The sequence below is a fragment of the Phyllobates terribilis genome, unplaced genomic scaffold (genome assembly GCF_046119375.1).
Source record: "Phyllobates terribilis strain yellow unplaced genomic scaffold, ASM4611937v1 Scaffold_1__5_contigs__length_1240528914, whole genome shotgun sequence".
Classification (NCBI taxonomy): domain Eukaryota; kingdom Metazoa; phylum Chordata; class Amphibia; order Anura; family Dendrobatidae; genus Phyllobates; species Phyllobates terribilis.
In genome coordinates, this window is record NW_027362761.1 from 212,410,740 (window position 1) to 212,432,431 (window position 21,692).

The 21,692-nt window shown below is 42.4% G+C and overlaps 1 protein-coding gene across 2 annotated transcripts in view; it reads right to left on the reverse strand.

Moving 5' to 3' along the window:
- FANCC (FA complementation group C) overlaps positions 1-21,692 on the reverse strand; it is a 269,767-nt gene that overhangs the window by 26,155 nt on the left and 221,920 nt on the right. For both annotated transcript variants that reach the window (XM_073670977.1, XM_073670976.1), the window contains exons 11-12: positions 18,209-18,284; positions 8,447-8,522 (exon numbers count right to left, since the gene is read on the reverse strand). In XM_073670977.1, the coding sequence (XP_073527078.1) occupies positions 8,447-8,522; positions 18,209-18,284 (152 nt within the window). The remainder of the gene's footprint in view (positions 1-8,446; positions 8,523-18,208; positions 18,285-21,692) is intronic.

Consider the following 21,692-nt stretch of genomic DNA (forward strand, 5'->3'; position numbering starts at 1 on the left):
TTATGAAACTCAGTCTGTAGATGAACAGGAAGATCAAGATGGCAGTAACAGGGTACTTTAGCATTTCCTTGGCTAACAAGGTAACCCATCAATTCCCTGCAAGTGCTGCATGGAGTGCCATTGGGAGCCAGTGCGCATGTGCAATGGAATTATTTAAATGCCACTGTCAGATATTGACAGTGGCATTTAAATGGGTAAACTACAGTTTTGAGCTAAATAAATAAACTCTTCTGCAGACATAGGCAGAAACCAAATATGTAGCACAATTGGCATCTGCCTGGTATTAAGCACAGCTTCATACTAACCTTAGTGACCAATAATGTAAATGTACGACATAGATTGATATGAATTAATAAAAGTGGCATAAACATCATATTGCAGGCCACTTATTAGATATTAAAGGGGTTGTCCAAGTAAAATAATAACAAAACCTAGACTCATCTCCGGTGCAAGCGGTTTTCACACTGGCTCTCCCAACACGATCCTTGGTGGAAGCATGGTGATTGAGAAGGGTTTGCCCGAGTAGCGGACAACCCCTTTAACTTATGAGCCAACAGACTAAACTCCCAAGCCTATTTACTGGCAAGTACAAATGCCACAATAGGTATCAATATATAGAAAGAAAAAAAAGACCCTAATTTTAGGATCGCTACACCTAGTGTGAATGGCCAAAAAAGCAGTTGTTCCCGTTACTGCCATATTACATGCAATATAGAAAAACGGCAAAACACACTTGAATTTTCTTCAATGCTTCATTCATAAAAAATCAGTTTAAATTTCCAGTATATTAATACTTTTCACAGAAATATGATATAATAAACGATTTCCAGTCACCATATTCACCTCACTGGACTCAGTTCAGTAGATTCGGTGTAGACAATCCTCTTCACTCCAGCAAGCAGGAGCATAGGCAGAGACGTCGTTCAGACATTCAGAGGGTCTGAATGCGTGAAAGAAGCCTAGTGCAAAAAAAAAAACCCAAACAAAGACTAGTATGAATAAGAATGATATTTCTGTTGAAATAAAATTAATGGTTTTATATGTTTTAAATACCTGTTTATAGAATTGGTGAAGGGTGTCATGTGGTGTATATTGTTTTAAGGAAAGAAGAGCAGTAGGATTGTGCGATCCTACTGTAGTGAGATGCTCCTGGTTGCTGGAGAGAAGAGGATTGTCTACACCAAATCTACTGAATTGAGTCCACTGCTGTGAATTATGGTGACTGGAAATTGGTTATATTTCCGTAAAAAGTATTTAATATACTGGAAATGAAAATTGAATTTTTATAAATAAAGCCTTGAAAAAAATTCAAGTGTGTTTTGCCATTTTACTACATTGCACAATAGTTATCAACAGCATCTGTATTTTAAAGCTTTCATGACCATGAGACTTTAGAGTCTCCAAATTTTCATTTGCATTCTAAAAAGCGAACAATGCTTTTGATTTCTTAATCTGCCCTAATATTATCTGTACTGATGTTGGCTTTGATTGGCACCAAGTTGGAGAAGTGTTTTATGCTGTAATCATTCTAAAGCAAAAATGGGGAAATCAAGAAAAAATTCAAGATATATTTTCAGTTATTTTTTAATAGTTTTGGGTCAACTAATGAATTTACCTGAAAAAATAATTCTCATGTGTGGCAAATAAAGTGTACCTGTAATCTATTGTTACTGTAACTCCTGACAACAAATGTTGCCATTTTAGCTTTAAGGTGAACCCATCACTAATTTTTTAGTATTTAATTTAAAAGCACAAGTAAAAATATCAATAATTTGACAAAAAAAATATAATCATATCGTATATACCAAGTGGGAGAAAAACTCCCTTTCTTGGCACGAGCCTCTCATTTAACTGAGTCGACTTCAGCTCAAGTCGCCTCCAGGGGAATCCTCAAGCTCCTCTGCTCTGCTGATGTCACTCTCCCATGATGCACTGCACCAAGGGAAAGTGATCAGCAGTCTGCGCTCTGGAAGTAATACTTCAGCTGCTCAGTTAGGGATGAAATTCCAACCAGGAGACAGGCCAGTACATCAGGAGATGTGGAGGAGGCCGTAGGAGGGCAACAACCCAGCAGCAGGACCACTACCTCTGGCTTTCAGCAAGGAGGAACAGGAGGAGCACTGCCAGAGACCTGCAAAATGACCTCCAGCAGGCCACAAATGTGCATGTGTCTGCACAAACGGTTAGAAACCGACTCCATGAGGGTGGTATGAGGGTCCGACATCCACAGATGGGGGTTGTGCTCACAGCCCAACACCGTGCAGGACGCTTGGCATTTGCCACAGAACACCAGGATTGGCAGAGTCGCCACTGGCGCCCTGTGCTCTTCACAGATGAAAGCAGGTTCACACTGAGCACATGTGACAGACGTGACAGAGTCTGGAGACACCGTGGAGAGCAATCTGCTGCCTGCAACATCCTTCAGCATGACCGGTTTGGCAGTGGGTCAGTAATGGTGTGGGGTGGCATTTTTTTGGAGGGCCGCACAGCCATCCATGTGCTCGCGAGAGGTAGCCTGACTGCCATTAGGTACCGAGATGAGATCCTCAGACCCCCTGCGAAACCATATGCTGGTGCGGCTGGCCCTGGGTTCCTCCTAATGCAGGACAATGCCAGACCTCATGTGGCTGGAGTGTGTCAGCAGTTCCTGCAAGATGAAGGCATTGAAGCTATGGACTGGCCCACCCATTCCCCAGACCTGAATCCGATTGAGCACATCTGGGACATCATGTCTCGCTCCATCCACCAACGTCACATTGCACCACAGACTGTCCAGGAGTTGGCGGATGCTTTATAGAATCATAGAATGGTAGAGTTGGAAGGGACCTCATGGGTCATCTGGTCCAACCCCCTGCTCAAAGCAGGATTCACTAAATCATCCCTGACAGATATCTGTCCAGCCTCTGTTTGAAGATGTCCATTGAAGGGGAACTCACCACCTCTCGTGGCAGCCTGTTCCACTCATTAATCACCCTAACTGTCAAAAAGTTTTTTCTAATATCTAATCTGTGTCTCCTCCCATTCAGTTTCATCCCATTGCTTATAGAATCATAGAATGGTAGAGTTGGAAGGGACCTCCTGACACCTTTAGTACAGGTCCACCTTTATTCCAGACCTTTAGTCCAGGTCTGGGATGAGATCCCACAGGAGACCATCCGCAACCTCATCAGGAGCATGCCCAGGCGTTGTAGGGACGGCATACAGGCACGTGGAGGCTACCCACAATACTGAGCCTCATTTTGACTTGTTTTAAAGACATTATATCAAAGTTGGATCAGCCTGTAGTGTGTTTTTCCACTTTAATTTTGGGGGTGACTCCAAATCCAGGCCTCCATTGGTTAATAAATTTGATTTCCATTGATGATTTTTGTGTCATTTTGTTGTCAGCACATTCAACTTTGTACAGAACAAAGTATTCAATGAGAATATTTCATTCATTCACATCTAGAATGTGTTATTTGAGTGTTCCCTTTATTTTTTTGAGCAGTGTAAATATATTGTGGTTAAGCAACTTGCTCGGCCCTCCGGAGGTAGACACAGGACACACTGTTCGGGTAAAACTTCCTGCGGGTTTATTATGCGGCATAAACTCCAACAGCGTCCCATAAAAAGAAACAGGCCCTCTCAGGGTTAACGGGAAAACAAAAGAGAAAGTACAATAGAGTCTATTAGCAAGCAAGGCTCGGTCTGCTCCAGGTAGCACAGCGAAGTCTTCAGCAACACCAGTCCTCCGATGTTGCTCTATGGCTTCAGCCCAACACAGCCTGGAGACTTCCTTCTCCAAGCCACACACACTACACAGAGCAAACTACTGACTGAGTATTTAACCCTGCTCAGCCACACCCTGAGGGGAGGTAGGGGAATGGCCTCCCACCCTCTGCCATTCCCATAAAACCACACCCTTTTAGTGAGTTAACCCCCAGCATGCTGGCAGAAAGTTTATTGGTTCCAGTTCACACAGGCGAGCAACCTGAGTGACACATACCTCCCCTCGTATAGTAGACCAGTGACTCTGTCATATATAGTATATATATATATATATATATATATATATATATATATATATATATATATATATATATATATATACACATATACACACACACACATTTATGCAAATAAATTTATCTAATTTATACAATGTGATTTCCTTGATTTTTTTGGGGGGGATATTCTATCTCTCAATGTTAAAATTAACCTACCCTTAAAATTATAGACTGTTCATGTCTTTGTCAGTGGGTAAACTTACAAAAACAGCAAGGGATCAAATAATTATTTCCTTCACTATATATAGAAAAATAGCAGCACAGTACTATTGTTGTGGGTTCAATACTTCCCCAAGCAACCAGGCAAAAGCCTCCAAGTATAGGAAAAATAGAATGGAGGCAGCACTCCAATGGAAATTATTTCCACTAGAGTGCTGCGTCGATATATACAATTATATTATATACATACATGGACATATACAGTCACACTTGCTGTGTTTACTCTGTAGCCTTTTCTCTGGCTATACACACACTATATGCAACATGGATAGATATCCCCTTTATATACATGTTTCGTGTTCCTATAACGGTACAGTTTGGTATATGTGAAGGTGATAGGTCCTCTTTAAGGTTTTTTTTCCCAGTTATAGATTAAGTTCCCACAATGAGTTTTTGGGGCATTTTTGATATTGTGTATTTTGGCTGCACAAAAAAAGCAGCATCTTACAGTTCCAGCAAAGTGGAGGGGATTTATAGAAATCTCATGTCCCTTTTTTTATGCATCATAACCTGACCTGCATTGTGTTTTTGAAACCCGCAACATATCAATTTCTCGAGTATGCTGCATTTTCTGTGCAAATTTCCCCCATAGAATTACATTAGATGGGGAAAATCCACAGATAAAAAACGTACATGCTTTTAGTGCTTTTCTACTGTGGAAACTCACTAAAAATACATGTAATCTGCACATGACAGTAACTATGACGTTTTGTCAAAGTCAAATACCAGGAAATATCAAAAGCAAAGCAGCTTTATTTATAGCCTGACATACTACAAAGAGACAACAAAGCCATAAAAAACGCAAGTAAAAAAATGCACTCAAAATTGCAATGAAAAAAAAAAAAAAGTTTTAGCAACCTAATTTACATAATGGTGCAGAAAATCTGCAACATCCAAAACTCACCAAATACTCATCCTCTGAGGCTATGTTCACACGTTGGGTTTTTCAGCGTATTTTGCTGCAGATTTTTATGCAAATTTTCAGCGCATTTTGCAGTACCAGCAAAGTCTATGAGAAAACAGAATTCTCTGTTCACACAGCTTGTGTTTTTTTTCCTGTGTATTTTGTGCCTTGGTTGGGTTTTTGGAAAATAGAGCATGTAACTTCATTCAGCATTTTTTCAGCTTTTTTCAGCCATAGGAAGTAATGGGTGGTTAAAAAAACGCTGAAACAACGCACCAAAAAATGCAGGTAAATTTTTCAGCGTTTTTGATGGCAAAATAGAATGGGGTTCTTGTTTTAACAGAACTTTATGTACATGCATAAATAGAGACAGAAGGACAGTGAAAAAAACGCTGAAAAAAGCATCAAAAAACGCAGCAAAACCTACATTTTTGATTTCCTGCCAGAGATCAGCTTTGCTGCAGATTTCTGACGTAAAAAAACACAACATGTGGGAACATAGCCTAATTAAAAAACAAACAAACAATAAAGTACTTCAAATTTTGTCTTTACATTCCTCACCAGTTTCAAGATCTATGTTTGATTTCAGTTAATAAAAAAAATGTTGTGCACATCCAGAGGCGTAAAAAAGCCACACAGATCCAGTCCTGCTCACAGCTGAGAAATAAATACAATTTTACATTGTAGAGAGGGAAGACAACAGTAGGACAAATCACATTTTAGGCATGTCTTTTGTTGCCATACATTCTCAAAGATATGGGCCATTTTATTTAGTCCTAATTTTTATGGTCTCTACCAAGTGGGCATGGCTCACATGAGTCTTTGGGGGCATGTCTTTAGGCTGGTCTGCATAAATACCGTGTGAGCAACCCCCCTTGATAATCCTGTCCTGTCCTCCATACTTAAACTGTAGGTAGCACTACCATCCTCCTTTGGCATCAGGCCCATTGTAGGCTGCACGGTCATACATGATCCATGCATGCAGTCAACAATTTCCAGGTTTGCAGGGAATCTGTCAGCTTGGAAATGCAGTGGATTCTGCCAAGAGCATGTTATAGAGCAGGAGGAGCTGAACTTATTGATATATAGTCTTACAGGAAAAGATTCAGTAGAACTTGTATTTTATACAATAAAATCCTTGTGCTTTCTTGGCACACAGGTCCAGTGGGCAGTCTTAATCAGTGATTGACAGTTGTCCCTTCTTAAATATATATGCATTGATAGCGGTCAATCACTGATTAAAAGTGGCTACTGGACCTGAGAGCACAGAAGGAGCAGTCAGTTTTAGTGCGTCTTATCCCACAATTCTATACATCAATCATTTCAGCTCCATCTGCTCTATAAAATGTGCTGGCAGATTGCACTGTATTTCCAAGCTGACCGATGCCCTCTAACTTGCCTTTAAAACTGATTTCTCCATGGAGACCATTATCACTTACACTGATTTCAAATACAGAACATAAACTGGCTTGGTGATCCACAAACCTCCGTGCTGCAATGCTCTCCACTAGCTACCCTTGTCACATTCTGCATTTTGAGTTACATACTGGTTAATTCATGAATTATTTATATTTCATTTGTCAATTCAATAGGCTTTTTCCTGGGCAATATTAGCGTTATGTACCTATTATTTGACTCGTCATTTCATTTAGATTGTCCCAATCTTTTGTGGCGCCCCTGAGGGTTCAGTCGCCACAGGGGTACTTCACCTCAGAATGAGGTGTGGTATCTCCACTCCCAGGTAAGGATGGAGTACTACACAGGACCCCAACCACACACTCAACACTACACCACTCCAGTTCTGAAGGGGGCCTAAAGCACCATAGTGCTGCCCCGGGCCTGAATGGAGGAGTTGGGGGGAACCACGTAGTGAGTCAGGGTGGAGGAAGCATTTTACCTTAGCACTTTATTAGAATTCTATATAACTGGAAGCTATTTTAATAACCGGGTCTTTGGTTGTGGGTCTTTGGGACGGCAAGTTGGCACAAGGCTGCAGCCGGCTCAGGGACCGCGGTTCCCGGTCTCAGGCCTCAAGACGGGGGTCGGGGCAGAGTTATAACCGGCTCTGTTCCCAGTCAGAGTCCAATCAAGAAGGCCCAGGAGGGGAGCAGAGGAGATAGGCTCCACAGGCGAAAGGATCTCAGGGGGTGCAGACTGAGCGGAGTCGCCACCTGCATACCTTATTCTGGCCCTGCCAGAGAGACCCTGCCGCAAGAGGGGGTACCGGTCCCCGATTATCTGACTTCGCACTTCACGTCTCTGTCGGAAAAGTCCGGAGGCTTATGTGGATCCCAGGGGGATATGGACAGAGCGGAGTCGCCACCTGTATGCCCTAATCTGAGTTTATCCAGAGGGACCCGGCCTTACGCCACGTTCTCACCACCAGTCACCAAAAAGAGCACCCAGTCGGTCCGGGAACTACACGTTACCCACAAGGGACATCGCAGTACCTGTACGGGACTCAGTGGGGGACACAAGGCGGGAGAAGTTCATCAGAAGAGGGACACACTAGAGCGGGGGTCCTGTCAAGTGCTCCTGAACTACCTGGAGTGTGCTGAACCCCACCTTGGTGGCCGCAGCTCGCCGTGTGACAGGAGAGAGAAGCTCTGAGCTGAGAAAACACTACCGTGAGTAAAGACTTGGATGACTTCAACTACTGCCTCTGTCTGTTCTTTCCTCCGTGGCTCTGCACCCGCCAATGCTCTATTCTTCACTCTCATCTACGCTGCCCTGAGGCCCCGCTCCACCTGTGGGGAGTCGCACCAACTAAGCTGCCCGAACACCGGCCTCAGAGGACTGTAGCAGCGCTGGTGATCCTCACCAGACACCACAGGTGGCGTCACGAACATTCCCTAGCCCATATAACTTCCCCCTCTTCTTTTAAGAGTGACCCCAGGGTACGGGCCCGGGAGCCGACCACCGCGACATCCCCAAAACCAGGCAACAAGGCCTGGGCGCCGAGTCGTCCCCATCCCCTGAGTGCGTCACTTTCATCTTAAAATTCCTATCACCACAAAATTAGAAAAGCTAAATAAAATAAATCAGTAAACATAAACTGTGCATTATATGTGTGGTGTATTTGCAAATTAGGGATTATTTTTATACTGAGGAGTCATTATTTTGTCAAGAAAATGCCATGCATGAGGTAATCCAGTAAGAAAAACTGATTTATGTATGTTCTTTCTAAAACCTCTCCTTAAAGGGTCAGGTATCAAGGATTTTTCCAACATGCACGTACAACCATCTACAAGATGTGTAATAAAACATAATGCATTACCTTTCTTCGTTGTCCTCATTTCTTAACATTTTCACAATAGTATGTAAATGTTGAATGCGGGTATTAGATGCCAGTCCTAAAAAAAACCAAAAACATACATTTGAATTCAAACTGCAGACATAAATGGAATTTCATCAAAAAATATTTAAACTGCTACACAGGGCTGGGACGAGGTGTAGGCAGGGAAGGCACCCACCTAGGGTGCTACCTCCTGCCTCCTCGAGGGGGGCGCACTATGTGGGAAAAAAAACGACATTGCTGAATGACTGCAGCAGCCTGGCATCTTTCTCTGGCAGCAGGTATTCAGCACAGTAATGGCCAAGGAGTGGGCACACAGGGGAGCAGTGTCAGTCACTGACACCGCTCCGGTCGTCGCACCCTCCCTGCACTCAAACGTATTCACGTCTGTCAGATGCTATGAGCACAGGTGCAGAGGAGCTGTAATCGGCAGATCACAGGCTACTTCCGGTCTCCGCCCTGTCTGAGACGTCACAGACAAGGGACGTCAGATGGCGCAATGTAGTGACATCATCGCGCCATCCAGCGCCCATTGCTGTACTTCATAAAAGCAGTGGAGACGGAACTACGCTGGACTGGAGCTTGGATTAGGTGAGCATAATTTTTTTTCAAATTTATTTTATATTAGTTTGTCAATGTATGGGTGCTGGTTGTGGGACAAATACAGGTGGGACTGGATGTGGGAACATATGTGGGGCTGGCTTTGGGGGAAATACAAGCGGCTGGCTGTGGAGGACATACGAGCAGCTGGCTGTGAGGACATAAGAGGAGCTGACTTTGGGAAAATAAAAGGGGCTCTAGGGGACATCATATTATATGGGAGACTGTTGGGAACCTTGTATTGGAATATTGGGAGCTGTGGGGACATCACACTATTTACAATATGTGGAGGGCATCATATTGTACAAATTACACTGGGGGGAAATTATACTGGGGGCATCATACTACATAGGGGGCTGTGGGTGACTTTATACTGAAGGCTGTGGAGACATCATACTGTAAAGGGGGCGGTGGTGACCATGCTGCATAGGGGGCTGTTGAGGACATCATACTGCATAGCGGGCTGTGGTGACCATATTATATAAGGGGCTGTGGTGGACATCATACTGAATATTGGGGGGCTGTGTTAGACATACTGCATGGGGGTCTGTAGTGTACATCATAGTGTATATTAGGGGGCTGTTGTGGGTATCATACTGATTGGGCTGCTGTGGTGACCATCATACTGTGTAGGGGGACAAAGTGTGAAGGGGTACAGTTTGGAGAGGACAACACGGTGGGCAGTATGAGGGCATAGTGTGAAAAGGGAGCACAGTGGATATGGAGAGGGGGCAGTGTGAAATGAGGGCACAGTATGGAGGGAGGTTAGCATGGCAGGGACAAAGTGTGCAGATCTACAGAGTGTAAAGGAAAACAGTGGAGAGGGGACAGCCATGGTATAGGCCATGGTTCATGAGGGTGCACGGTGTGGCAGTCATATCTGACAATGGTAGACAGTGAGGTGGTTACAGATCATTAAAGTGGACAGTGTGGAGGCCATATACCATTGGAGGCTTATTTAGAGCACAGTATGGACAGATATTTTTATGCAGAGATTTTATGATTCTCTTATTTTTAAGGGCACTGTCAGAATGTGCCGCAGAAGGCAGGAGAAGAGGGAATCTGGAGAGAAGAGCTGTGGATGTGAAAAGTCATCATGGCATCAGGACAAGATAGAAACTAAAAGAAAGAAACGATTCAATCAGAGAAGATGTGACCTATAAGGAATTTCACTTTTTTTTAAGGATTCGCATCAGTTCATGTAAAGAATATGGCTACAACTATGAACATTTGGTTTTCTTTTTATTGTGAAGCAAACAACAAATAGGACAGAATAACTGGAACATTCAGTGTGCATAACCACCCCCGTAGAGTAAGTATTTTGCAGAGCCTCATTTTGCGGCAATTACAGCTGCAAGTCGTTTGGATAAGTCTCTATGAGCTTTTCACATCTTGCCACTGGTATTATTGGCCATGTCTCAAGGCAAAACTGCTCTAGCTCCTTCAAGTTAGATGGTTTCCTCTGGTGAACAGCAATCTTCAAGTCTGACCACAGATTCTCAATTGGATTATGGCCTGGGCTTTGACAAGGCCACTCCACAACATTTACATATTTCCCCTTAAACCACTTGATTGTTGCTTTAGCAGTATGCTTTGGGTCATTGTCTTGCTGGAAGGTAAATTTCCATCCCAGTCTCAAATCACTGACTAACATATTATGCTTAAGATTATCCCTGTATTTTGCACCATCTATCATCTTTCCCTCGACTCAAACCATTTTCCCTGTCCCTGCTGCCGAAAAACATCCCCACAGCATGATGTTACCACCACCATGTTTTACTGTGGGTATGGTGTTCTTGAGGTGATGAGCTGTGTTGGTTTGGTACCAGACATAGCATTTACCTTGGTGGCCAAAAAGTAAAATTTTGGTTTCATATTACCACAGCACCTTACTCCATACATTTGGGTACACATGTCTTTTGGCAAGCTCAAAATGAGCATACAAAATGTGTGTGTGTATGTAAGTAAAGGTTTTTTTTCCGGCCTTTCTTCCATAAAGGCCAGCTCTATGGAGTGTACAGCTTTTTGTTGTTGTGTGGACAGATACTCCAGTCTCTGCTTGGTAACTGTGCAGCTCCTTCAGGGTTACCTATGATCACTGTGCTGCCTCTCTGATTAATGCCCTTCTTGTCCGGGCTGTGAGTTTTGGTGGGCGGCCCTCTCTTGGCAGGTTTGTTGTGGTACCAAGTTCTTTCCATTTGATAATAATGGATTTAATGGTGCTCCGGGAAATCAGAGATTGGGATATTTTTTTAGAACCCAACCCTGATTTGTACTTCTCAACAACTTTGTCCCTGACTTTTTTGAAGATATCTTTGGTCTTCATGGTGTTGTTCAGTTAGTCATGCCTCTTGCTTAATGGTGTTGCAACCTCTGTGGTCTTTCAGAAAAGGTGTGTATATACTGACAGACCATGTGACACTTAGATTGCACACAGGTGGACTTCCTTTCACCAAGAATGTGACTTGTGAAGGTAATTAATTGCACCATAAATTTTTAGGGGCTTCATAGCAAAAGGGGTGTATACATATGCACATGCCATTTTTTTTTGTTTTTTGATACCATAAATGTAATTTATTCCTATATTTTGCTCACTTCACCAACTTAGACTAGTGCTGATTAGTGTTGAGCGAGCATGCTCGTTTAACCCTGTAAACAAGCACGCTCGGGTGCTCGTCGAGTATTTGCGACGCGCTCGGCATCTAGGTTTGATCCGCCACAGCTGCATGTGTCACGGCTGTTAGACAGCTGCGACACATACAGGGATTGTCTGTTAGTTAGGCAATCCCTGCATGTGTCGCAGCTATCTAACAGTCGCGACACATGCAGCCGCGGCGGATCAAACTTAGATGCAGAGCACGCCGCAAATACTTGGCGAGCACCCAAGCGTGCTCGTTTAAAGGATTAAACTAGCACGTTCACTCAACACTAGTGCTGACGCATCACACACTAGTGCTGACGCATCACACACAAATCAGATTACAAAAATATTTAAACACAGGTTGTAATGTAATAAACTAGGTAAAAAGCCAAGGGAGTTGAATACTTTTGCAAGCCAATGTAAATGTTTAGTTGTTGATATGATACTGACTACGTTTCATCAGTACTGTGGTTCCTGTATGGTCCACAGTCTGATAACAACAACTCCCAGCATCTCCTTACCATTGTTAAAGACATACTGGGAATTGTTGGCTCATGAGGTACAAATGTATATGGGCCTAACTTGCCATTAAAATTGATTTCTGTATTAAGTTTTGTTACATATTCATGTAGTGATGGTAGTACTGGCGACATATACATGTATTGGAGTTGTATTTATTTACTGACGGTGATTCTCGTAATGTATTCCTGGACAGATTGAGGTTCTGGTGATGAATTAATGTACTGATGGTGGTTCTGGTGACCTAAAGATATACTGGTGTTGTATTTATTTAGTGACTGTGGTTTTGGTGATGTACTCCTGTACTGATTGAGCTTCTGGTGACGTATTCATGTACAGATGGTGGTTATGGTGCCGTATTCATGTACTGATGGTGGTTCTAGAGACCTATTTATTTACGGATTATAGTTCTGGTGCTGTATTAATGTACTATCAATGGCTCTGGTGTTCTATTTATGTACTGATGATGATTTTGGTTTAATATTTATGTACTGATGATGGTTCTGGTGGTGCATACAGCACCAGAACAACCATCACTACATGAATACATCGTCAGAACAATCATCAGAGCAGGAATACGACACAAGAATCACCATCAGTACATGACCCACGGCCCCAGAACCACCATCAGTACAGGAATACGGCCCCAGAACTACCATCACTTTTGTTGCAAACTGTATTTGTCGCATGACGGACGTAAAAACCATCATAAGAAACCCCGTAATCTATAATGAGATCTGTCTAGTTTTCATTAGGGTATCCTCCAAATGCTGGATCCCTTAAAGGGGTTTTTCCCATGAACAAAAGTTGATTTTAATCAATAGATGTGGGAATAATATTAACTGCACAATTGGATGTGTATAAATAAAATGTTGTTGTGCAGGAACATGGTCTGATCATACCACATCACCTGGGCAAGGGAGGAAGCAAAAAAGTATACAGACATTACTGCAGGGGATCGCAGCTGATTCTTTTTGTGAGGCAAAACAATTTCCTGCCTGTTTTTAAACAATCTTTTACTTGAAAGAAAGAATCATTTGCGACCCCGTGCTGTAATGTCTGTATACTTTTATTTCCCCCCCCCTGCCCAGGGGCTGTGGTATGATCAGACCATGTTCCTGTACGGTCAGATGCGGCAATTACATAGTATATAGTAGGGGCACATTTATAAGATTATCTCAGCACAGGAACATTTTATTTAAACATCCAATTGTGGAAGTTATTATTATTCCAAGATCTGTTAATTAAAATCAACTTTTGTTTGTGGGAAGACCCCTTTAATTGGAATCAATTAGCCACCATCAAGTGATATTAGTTTCTATGACCACTCTTGAGCCTGATATTTAAATATAGGATGTCAGCGATACATATTACTATTTGTCCCTGGTATTGTTTAAATGGTTCCAAACAATGTTTCTATATCTAACTTTGTACATCCCTTTTTTAAAGTTTTGATAGTATTATTTGGTAAAAAAGGTAACAATTCTAGTGAAGTGGTTGTCTGAGCTTGTTACCTGACCCATCGGAGGGGGAGGGGGTGCGTTAGGGCTCCTTTTACTTTAGTCTCTGACCCATTCCTTTACTTGGGGGAAGAGAGTTCATCGGATGGGGGTAAGGGGCCGCCATTGGCTTCATCTGCCTAGGACACCAAAATACATTGTCCCGGCCCTGCTGATAGAAACACAGTCACATGAAGTTGTATTTCATAATTGCTTTTTCCTCCTGGTGAATAGGAGCTAGTGATCAGCTTGCAGAAAATGTTGACTGATAACTAGTGATGAGAGAGCGAGCTCGTTTAACCCTTTAACCGAGTATGCTTGGGTGCTTGCCGAGTATCTTCGGCGTGTTCGTATATTGCAGGGATTGCCTGTTTGTTAAGGAATCCTCACGTGTTGAGGCTGTCTTACAGCTGTAAATCATGCAGACGCAGGGACTCGAACATATTATATGAGCACGCCGAAGATACTCGGCAAGCACCCGAGCATGCTCGGTTAAAGGGTTAAACGAGCACGCTCGCTCATCACTACTGATAACCAGCCAGAAACTAAGAAGTAGTATATCACATTATTTGGCACACCACAAAAGTTGTACGATCACTCATCTTCCCCACTTCAGTAACACATTTTGTGTCCTACCTGCTGTGTAGGTGCTCTCACAACAGCTGCACAGTTCTCCGCTTTATCTTGACACTTGTGGCTCAAGTCTATAAAGACACTAGAACCAACATCTAAATCTATCTAACCCTGTTTATCTCATTGGCCGCAGAGATTGCGTGACAATGTGTCATGTGAGCCCGGAGAGAGCCAGTGCAAACACCAGCACCAGAGTTGAGTATAGATGTTATTATTTTAAAAGGGGAAAACAGTGATTAAGAAGAGGTTGTCCGAGTAGTGGACAGAGCTGGTGTGTCACTCTCCATAAGGAGAAACGTTACCCCTTGGATGACCCCTTTAAACTCTTAATGACCAGTTATGTACATTTTTGTCACAGGTTGCTGCAGAGCGTAATGAGCAGGCTTAGGAGCTAGGCTCGCTTCATACACAGAAAATGCCTGATGTATCACACAGCCGAAATCAAACTCTAATCGCTGCAGTTAAACAGTTAGATACAGCTATTAATCACAGAGCAGACCAAATGCTATTGGTGCCCTCATGACTCAATCGCAAGGAGCCAATGGATTACCAATTATGGAGGCCTTCTAAAGCCCCCCCATGGCAGCAATCTTCGTTCTCCTGTGACGATCAGCCAGAGGGATTTCATAAGAATACCACAATCACACTAAGCACTGCAATACACCAGCAGGATATAATATCTCAAATGATAGTTCAAGTTCCCAAGGGAAATTGGAAAAAAAATTAAACATAAAACTGTTTAAAAAAAAAAAAAAATGTATAAAAGTTTAAATCACCCGTTTTCTTAACTCAAAAATAAAGAAATTAAAAAATGAAGAAAAAAAATAAAACATGTATCCTAAGGTCAACAAATAAAAAATATCCAGGTCCTTAAAGAGTTAAACTTTCTGTCTGAATAAACATGATAGAATGCCAGAAAATATGTGGAGGGAGGGCGAGAGCTCACAGCACTGTCAGATGAGATCTGGAAGTGTTTGAAATAATACATTACTCAGTTCATGTATATCTCTGCACAGTAGCTGCAAAGTTATGTAACATTACAAACCCCTCTAGATCTCATCTGACAGTGCTGTCAGCTGTCACCCTCACCCCACATTGACTGCAGTAAGTACAGATCTGGAAAGGTTTGTACAGATGCTTAACTCAGCTCTGCTGTATATTTGCAGTAGCTGCAGAGAAGGGTGTGTTCTTTTCTCCTCTTCATAAGGCTGCCTACTGTTGATTAGTCAGCCTTATGCAGGGAAAGAAGTACAAGCCCCGAGAGCCAAGCCCCTGGTAATGCCCAGTTTAACCATAACATAAATTATAACCTAAACTTTATAAACTAATCTACAAGAAGAAAATCGAGTACCAGCTGTTGTAAAATCTTATTAGGCTAATATTACCATTAACCTACTCAGGACAAAGACAAAAAAGTTAATCACTGATACGTTTCGGATTGCAAAAGATCCTTAGCTATTATTATGGATCACTTGAGATCCGAAAGGCATCCAATGATGTAACTTTTTGTCTTTGTCCCAAGTACGTTAATGAATATACAGTAGTGTTCAAAATAATAGCAGTGTGTTCAAAAACATGAGTTGAGCACAACATCTTTATACTAGTTTTTATTTCCATGCATTGGGAACATTGCACACTGTTTCCTAATTCAAAATATTAAGAGAAATGTATAGAATTGTTAACTACTTTACAGAAAATAACAAAATTAACATTGGGGTTTTCTAAAAAAAAAAAAAATAGCAGTGTCTGCATTTGTCTTTACAAACTCGCAATATGTACTCTTTTTTTTTTTTTTTTTGAGGCTTTAGCATTCCTGTGAATCACGAACCTAATATTTAGTTGTATACCCACAGTTTTTTAAAACTGCTTCAAATCTATGTTGTATACCGTCAACCAACTTCTGGCACCAGTCAACTGTTATTCCAGCCCAGGATGCTTTGACTACATCCCACAATTTTTGGCATTTGTTGACTTTGCCTCAGAAACAACATTTTTGATGTCACCCCACAAATGTTCTATCGGATTGAGGTCCGGGAATTGGGCTGGCTACTCCATAACTTCCATGTTGTTGGACTGGAACCAAGATTTTGCTCGTTTACTGGTGGTTTTAGGATCATTGTCTTGTTGAAACACCCATTTCAGGGGCATATCTTCTTCAGCATAAGGCAACATGATCTCTTCAAGTATTTTAATATATGCAAACGGGTCCATGATCCCTGATATGTGGTAAATAGGTCCGGCTCCATAGTAAGAGAAACATGCCCATATCATGATGCTTGCACCACCATGCATCACGGTCTTCAGAGTGTACTGAGGCTTGAATGCAGAGTTTGGGTGCCGTCTGACGAACGGTCTATGGCCCTTGGACCCAAAAAGAACAATTTTACTTTCATCACTCCACAAAATGTTTCTTCATTTCTCTTTAGACTAGTTGATGTGTTCTTTGGCAAATTGCATCCGCTTCAGTAAGTTTTTATTTTTTTATTTTTTTTTTCTTACAGTGGAACTTTGCGGGGACTTCTTCGAAGAGATTAGCTTCACACAGGCGTCTTCTAACTGTCACAGTACTCAAAAGGAACTCGAGACTGTCTTTGATCATCCTGGAGCTGATCAATGGCTGAGCCTATGCCATTTTGGCTATTCTTCGATCCATTCAAATTGTAGTCTTCCGTTTTCTTCCACGTCTCTCTGGTTTTGCTTTCCATTTTAAAGCATTGGAGATCATCTTTGCTGAACAGCCCATCATTGCCTGCACTACTTTATAAGTTTTACTCTCTCCAATCAACTTTTTAATCAAAGTACACTGTTCTTCTGAACAATGCCTCAAACGACTCATATTTCTCAGGCTTTCAAGGAGAAATGCATGTACAACATGTGCTGGCTTCACCCTTAAATAAGGGCCACCTGATTCACACCTGTTTCTTCACAGAGTGATTGACCTCACTAATTGAACTCCACACTGCTATTATTTTGAACATACACCCTTTCAATTAATTATTCAAATACACAGACTCAAAAACATGCAGATCATGAATGCTGAGTCTGTTGGTTTTCTTACAATCTACTGCACCAACTGGTAAATTGTTTGACATGTGGTAATATAATTTATACCAAAAACAGTGATTAACATGGTTAGTCATATTGGACTGCTATTATTTTGTATAATAAAGCTCAATTTTCTCTTTGTATCCTAGATCCATTACCCTGTGTTTCATGCACCTGTGCATGGTGAATGAGCTGGACTTGGCTTCCTCTTTTACAAGCGAATATCTCTGCAATGGTGAGGAGAAATCAAAAATAAAAACTATGTTTTACTCAGCTCTCCAGTCACTCTTCCATGATGTGTCCAATTTACCATGCTCAAACAGGTAAAAGGTCCTCGTTAAGTAAATAACCTCTTGTATGCAATCTATGTTTACCCATCTATGAGCCAGTGGAAATACAAGGATGAAATATTAGGGAAATTCCCAGAGAAAGTGTTCCAATAAAATACAGCACAAGGAATGCTGCAGGACAGAAAGATTTATTTTCTTGCCTGACCTCAGATCCTATAACATGTTGAAATGAGATGTGAGCACATTCAGCTGCAGACTGATGCCCAAGCATCTGATATCCTTGAGAATCAGATCATTACATGCATAGCTTGTTAACATAACAATACAGCACATGATAGACGAGATGAGAAATTGTTTCCTTTGCAAGGAAGCAAAAAGGAGACTCCTAAATGTGCACTATAAAACTTATGAACATAGTGTACTTCAAAAAATGGGAATAGATGAAAAGGATGTAGAAAATGTGTTTATCTGCATTGTAAGATAACGGATTCAAAAAATGTTGCTAGTGAGCACTTACCTTCAACTTTTCTTAGTAAAGCCAACACTAATGGAGTATTCCCGTGTAAAAAATAAGCTCTTAACGGCAACCTTGCCTAAAATGCGGGAGAAAAAATAAATAAATAAATAAATAAAAAAAAATTACTTCTTGTTTTACAGATTTTTCTAGATGAAACTTAATTTTCAGGAAACATAAAGGCGTAAAAATAGTTCTAACAGTAACTTTTTGGTTTTTGCAATATTCATTATTTAATTTGCGCCTTTTAAGTTAACTTTACTTTTGTCAGGTTTTTTTGTTTCACAATCTGGTTTTCCTTATCCGGATGTCCAACTGTGACTTTTCAATTTGGACCGGTGGTATCATTGCGCTGCTGAACTGAACTGTGTGCTCTCTAATGCGGCAAGCAGAGGCAGCTTTGCTTCTGCAGCGCTTAACGAGCTCAGTGGCATTGAAACCGCTCAGATCAGACTATTTCCTTATTTGTTTTGCAGGCCCCATTAAGGTGATTTTACAAGGGCCTTGCAAGTATAATAAGGGTATTAGTCTTATATTTAACACATTAAGTGCCAGAACTAATTTGGTCTTAAAGGGGTGGTCCAAAAGTAACTTTTTTAATCCTAAATGTCTCTATATTTAATGCCATAATCTAATCTCTTTTCTAATACTTTAATTAAAAATCCCCTATCATTCCCTCACTACACTAACTACCAAATTTGGGAGGAAAATGGGGGTGCTTCTTATAGTCCGAATGTAGCTTAACGGGGAAGTGGGGAGGCGGTGGAGAGTGGTCAAAGGAGGTAGGATCCCTGCTGCAGGAAGCCGGCGGCAGAAGGGGTGGAGCGATGCAGTGGGCCCTGGGCTTGGACGAGGGGTTGTCCCGGCGATGCGAGGCTGTCGATCCTTGGGCTTTAATAAAATGTCGGCCGTGAGGCAGGAGCGGAGTTCTCGCCCTGCGCATTGATTTCCCAGTGGTGGGCTTCAGGAAAATGGCCTCCTCCTATGCAGCAAAGGATAGGTTCAGCAAAGATACCACCTTCAAAAATCTGAAATTTACAGCACCTCAAATAACAGCCCTCATAAATGATGCACAGAAATCATGAAGCTGATACATCTTAACATCAACTGTCCAGAAGAGACTGTGAGATGTAAGACTCTATGATCAACCTTCTACAAAGAAGCCACTACTGAGGATTGCAAAAAAGAAGAGACTTGTCTGGGTCAACCAACACAATAACTGGCTATCAGATCAATGGAAATATGTAGTTGTGGTCTGGTGAGTCAAAATTAAACATTTTTGGTATAAATCGCTAAGTCTTTATGAGCCACAGAAAAGGTGAGAGGATGATACTGCTAATCATGAAGCATGGAGGGGAAGGTGTGATAAGGTAGGGGTGTTTTGCTGGTGACAGGACACTGTTGATTTATTCCAATTTCAAGGCACACTTATTCAGCATGGCTACTACAATATTCTGCAACAACATGCCATCCCATCTAATTTGCACTTAGTGGGACCATCATTTGTGTTGCAACAGAATAATAACCCAAAATACACCTCCAGTGAATGTAGGCGCTATGTGACCAAGAAGGAAAGGGATGGAGTGCTGCATCAGATGACATGGCCTACACAATCACCCAACAATGCAGTCAAGACCTGCCTCTAATAGCTGGGGGCAGGGCAAAGCTCTGCCCATGACTGTTAACCTATCAACCTCTGACAGTGGCATTAATAGTTTGCTGTTATGGGGACAAGTCATTCAATTCTCTCATCACGTCACAGGAACACCGATGGGTTGGTATGACAGCCGAGGGTTTGTTGAAGATCTCTGTGCCTGTCATCAAGGAGCTCCCTTGAAATCCAGCCTGTGGCTGGGCTTCAAAGAAGGCCGTTATTTTTACTATATGTAGTATATGTAGCAATACTGTGGTACTGCTATATATAATACAAGCAATCAAACGATAGTAGGTTCAAGTTCCAAATAGACTAACAAGTATAAATAAAATGGAGAGTGTTCAAAAAATGGCTCACAATAGGCTTATCTCATCCAGTTAAAAACTCATAATTTTATTAACCCCTTTCTGACGTGAGGCGTAATTATACGTCCCTGGGCCTTGATGACCAGGTACGTATAATTACGTCTCACCTTTAATGCAGCACCGCATTAAAATTCTGGCACCCTTACCTCAGGGTAGGTGGCGTCGTCCTGGGGGGTGGCGACACCCATCCGCAATTATGATCGCCGTCATTGGCTGTTCAATTCTTTACAGCCAATCACAGCATTTCTCAGTGTTTCAGGCAATCAGATTGCCTGAAACACTGATGTCCAGCCTATGATCGGTGCTATGGGAGCACCAATCGTAGGCTGGTGCCTGGCAACGCCAGGCCTCACCTGAGCCTGCTCTGATAGGTGCGATCGATGATGACATTGATCGCACAAATCACAGCTCACAGACGTGCTGTGACTGTCACACTGTCACAGAATACTGGAGGTAGGGGGCCTAAGCTGACCCTAAGCTGGGGCCCTGACTAATCCCTCATCCTGGAGGTACTGTTAAAGGTACAGAGGTCCAGGCCGCCAGCGTAACCCCTACCTTCTGAGGATCCCTGCACCTAAGTAATCTAGTCCTGAGAAGGACCCCGATCACAACAATAGGGAACCAGAAATAATATGCCCACACACAGTATTTAGACGAACGAGACAGTACAAGGGAAAAACCAAAACCACCTTGCATACAACTTCTAAACAACTACAACAGAGGGAACACCAACGGGAAAGGAGATAAATGATAAAGCGAGGAAAGGGAAAACACACTTCCAAATACACTTATCTCAGCAACTCCAAACACCACGATCCGCTCTGTAAGTCTGAATGAAAAGCTTTCACCGACACCTCCCAAACAGACCTGCAGGAATATAAAGGAGTCTCACTAAAGAAGCATTGATTGCAGCTGGGCGAGGCTGGACCTCAGCTAGCCCAGAGAGAGAGAGAGAATTAACTCCTACACTGACGAGAAAACACAAAGCACCAACAAGTCAGCTGCGAGAAGTCAGGCTGTGTACTCGTGACGATCTTCGTGGCAACACACCCGTGACAGTACCCCCCCTTCTACGAGGGGCCTCTGGACCCTCAGGGCCAGGTTTATCCGGGTGAGTCGTGTGGAAGGCCCGAACTAATCGGTCTGCGTTAATATCCGACGCAGGAACCCACATCCTCTCCTCAGGGCCATACCCCTTCCAATGAACCAAGTACTGAAGGGACCGGCGATTAAAGCGTGAATCAATGACCCTCGATACCTGGAACTCCAAGTTACCATTGACAACCACAGGAGGGGGAGGTAAAGGTGACGGTACCACCGGCGCCACATACCTCTTAAGCAATGATCTGTGAAACACGTTGTGAATTTTAAACGTAGGGGGGAGGTCAAGACGGAATGCCACCGGATTAATAACAGAACTGATTCTGTACGGCCCGATGAACCTGGGACCCAGTTTCCAGGAGGGAAC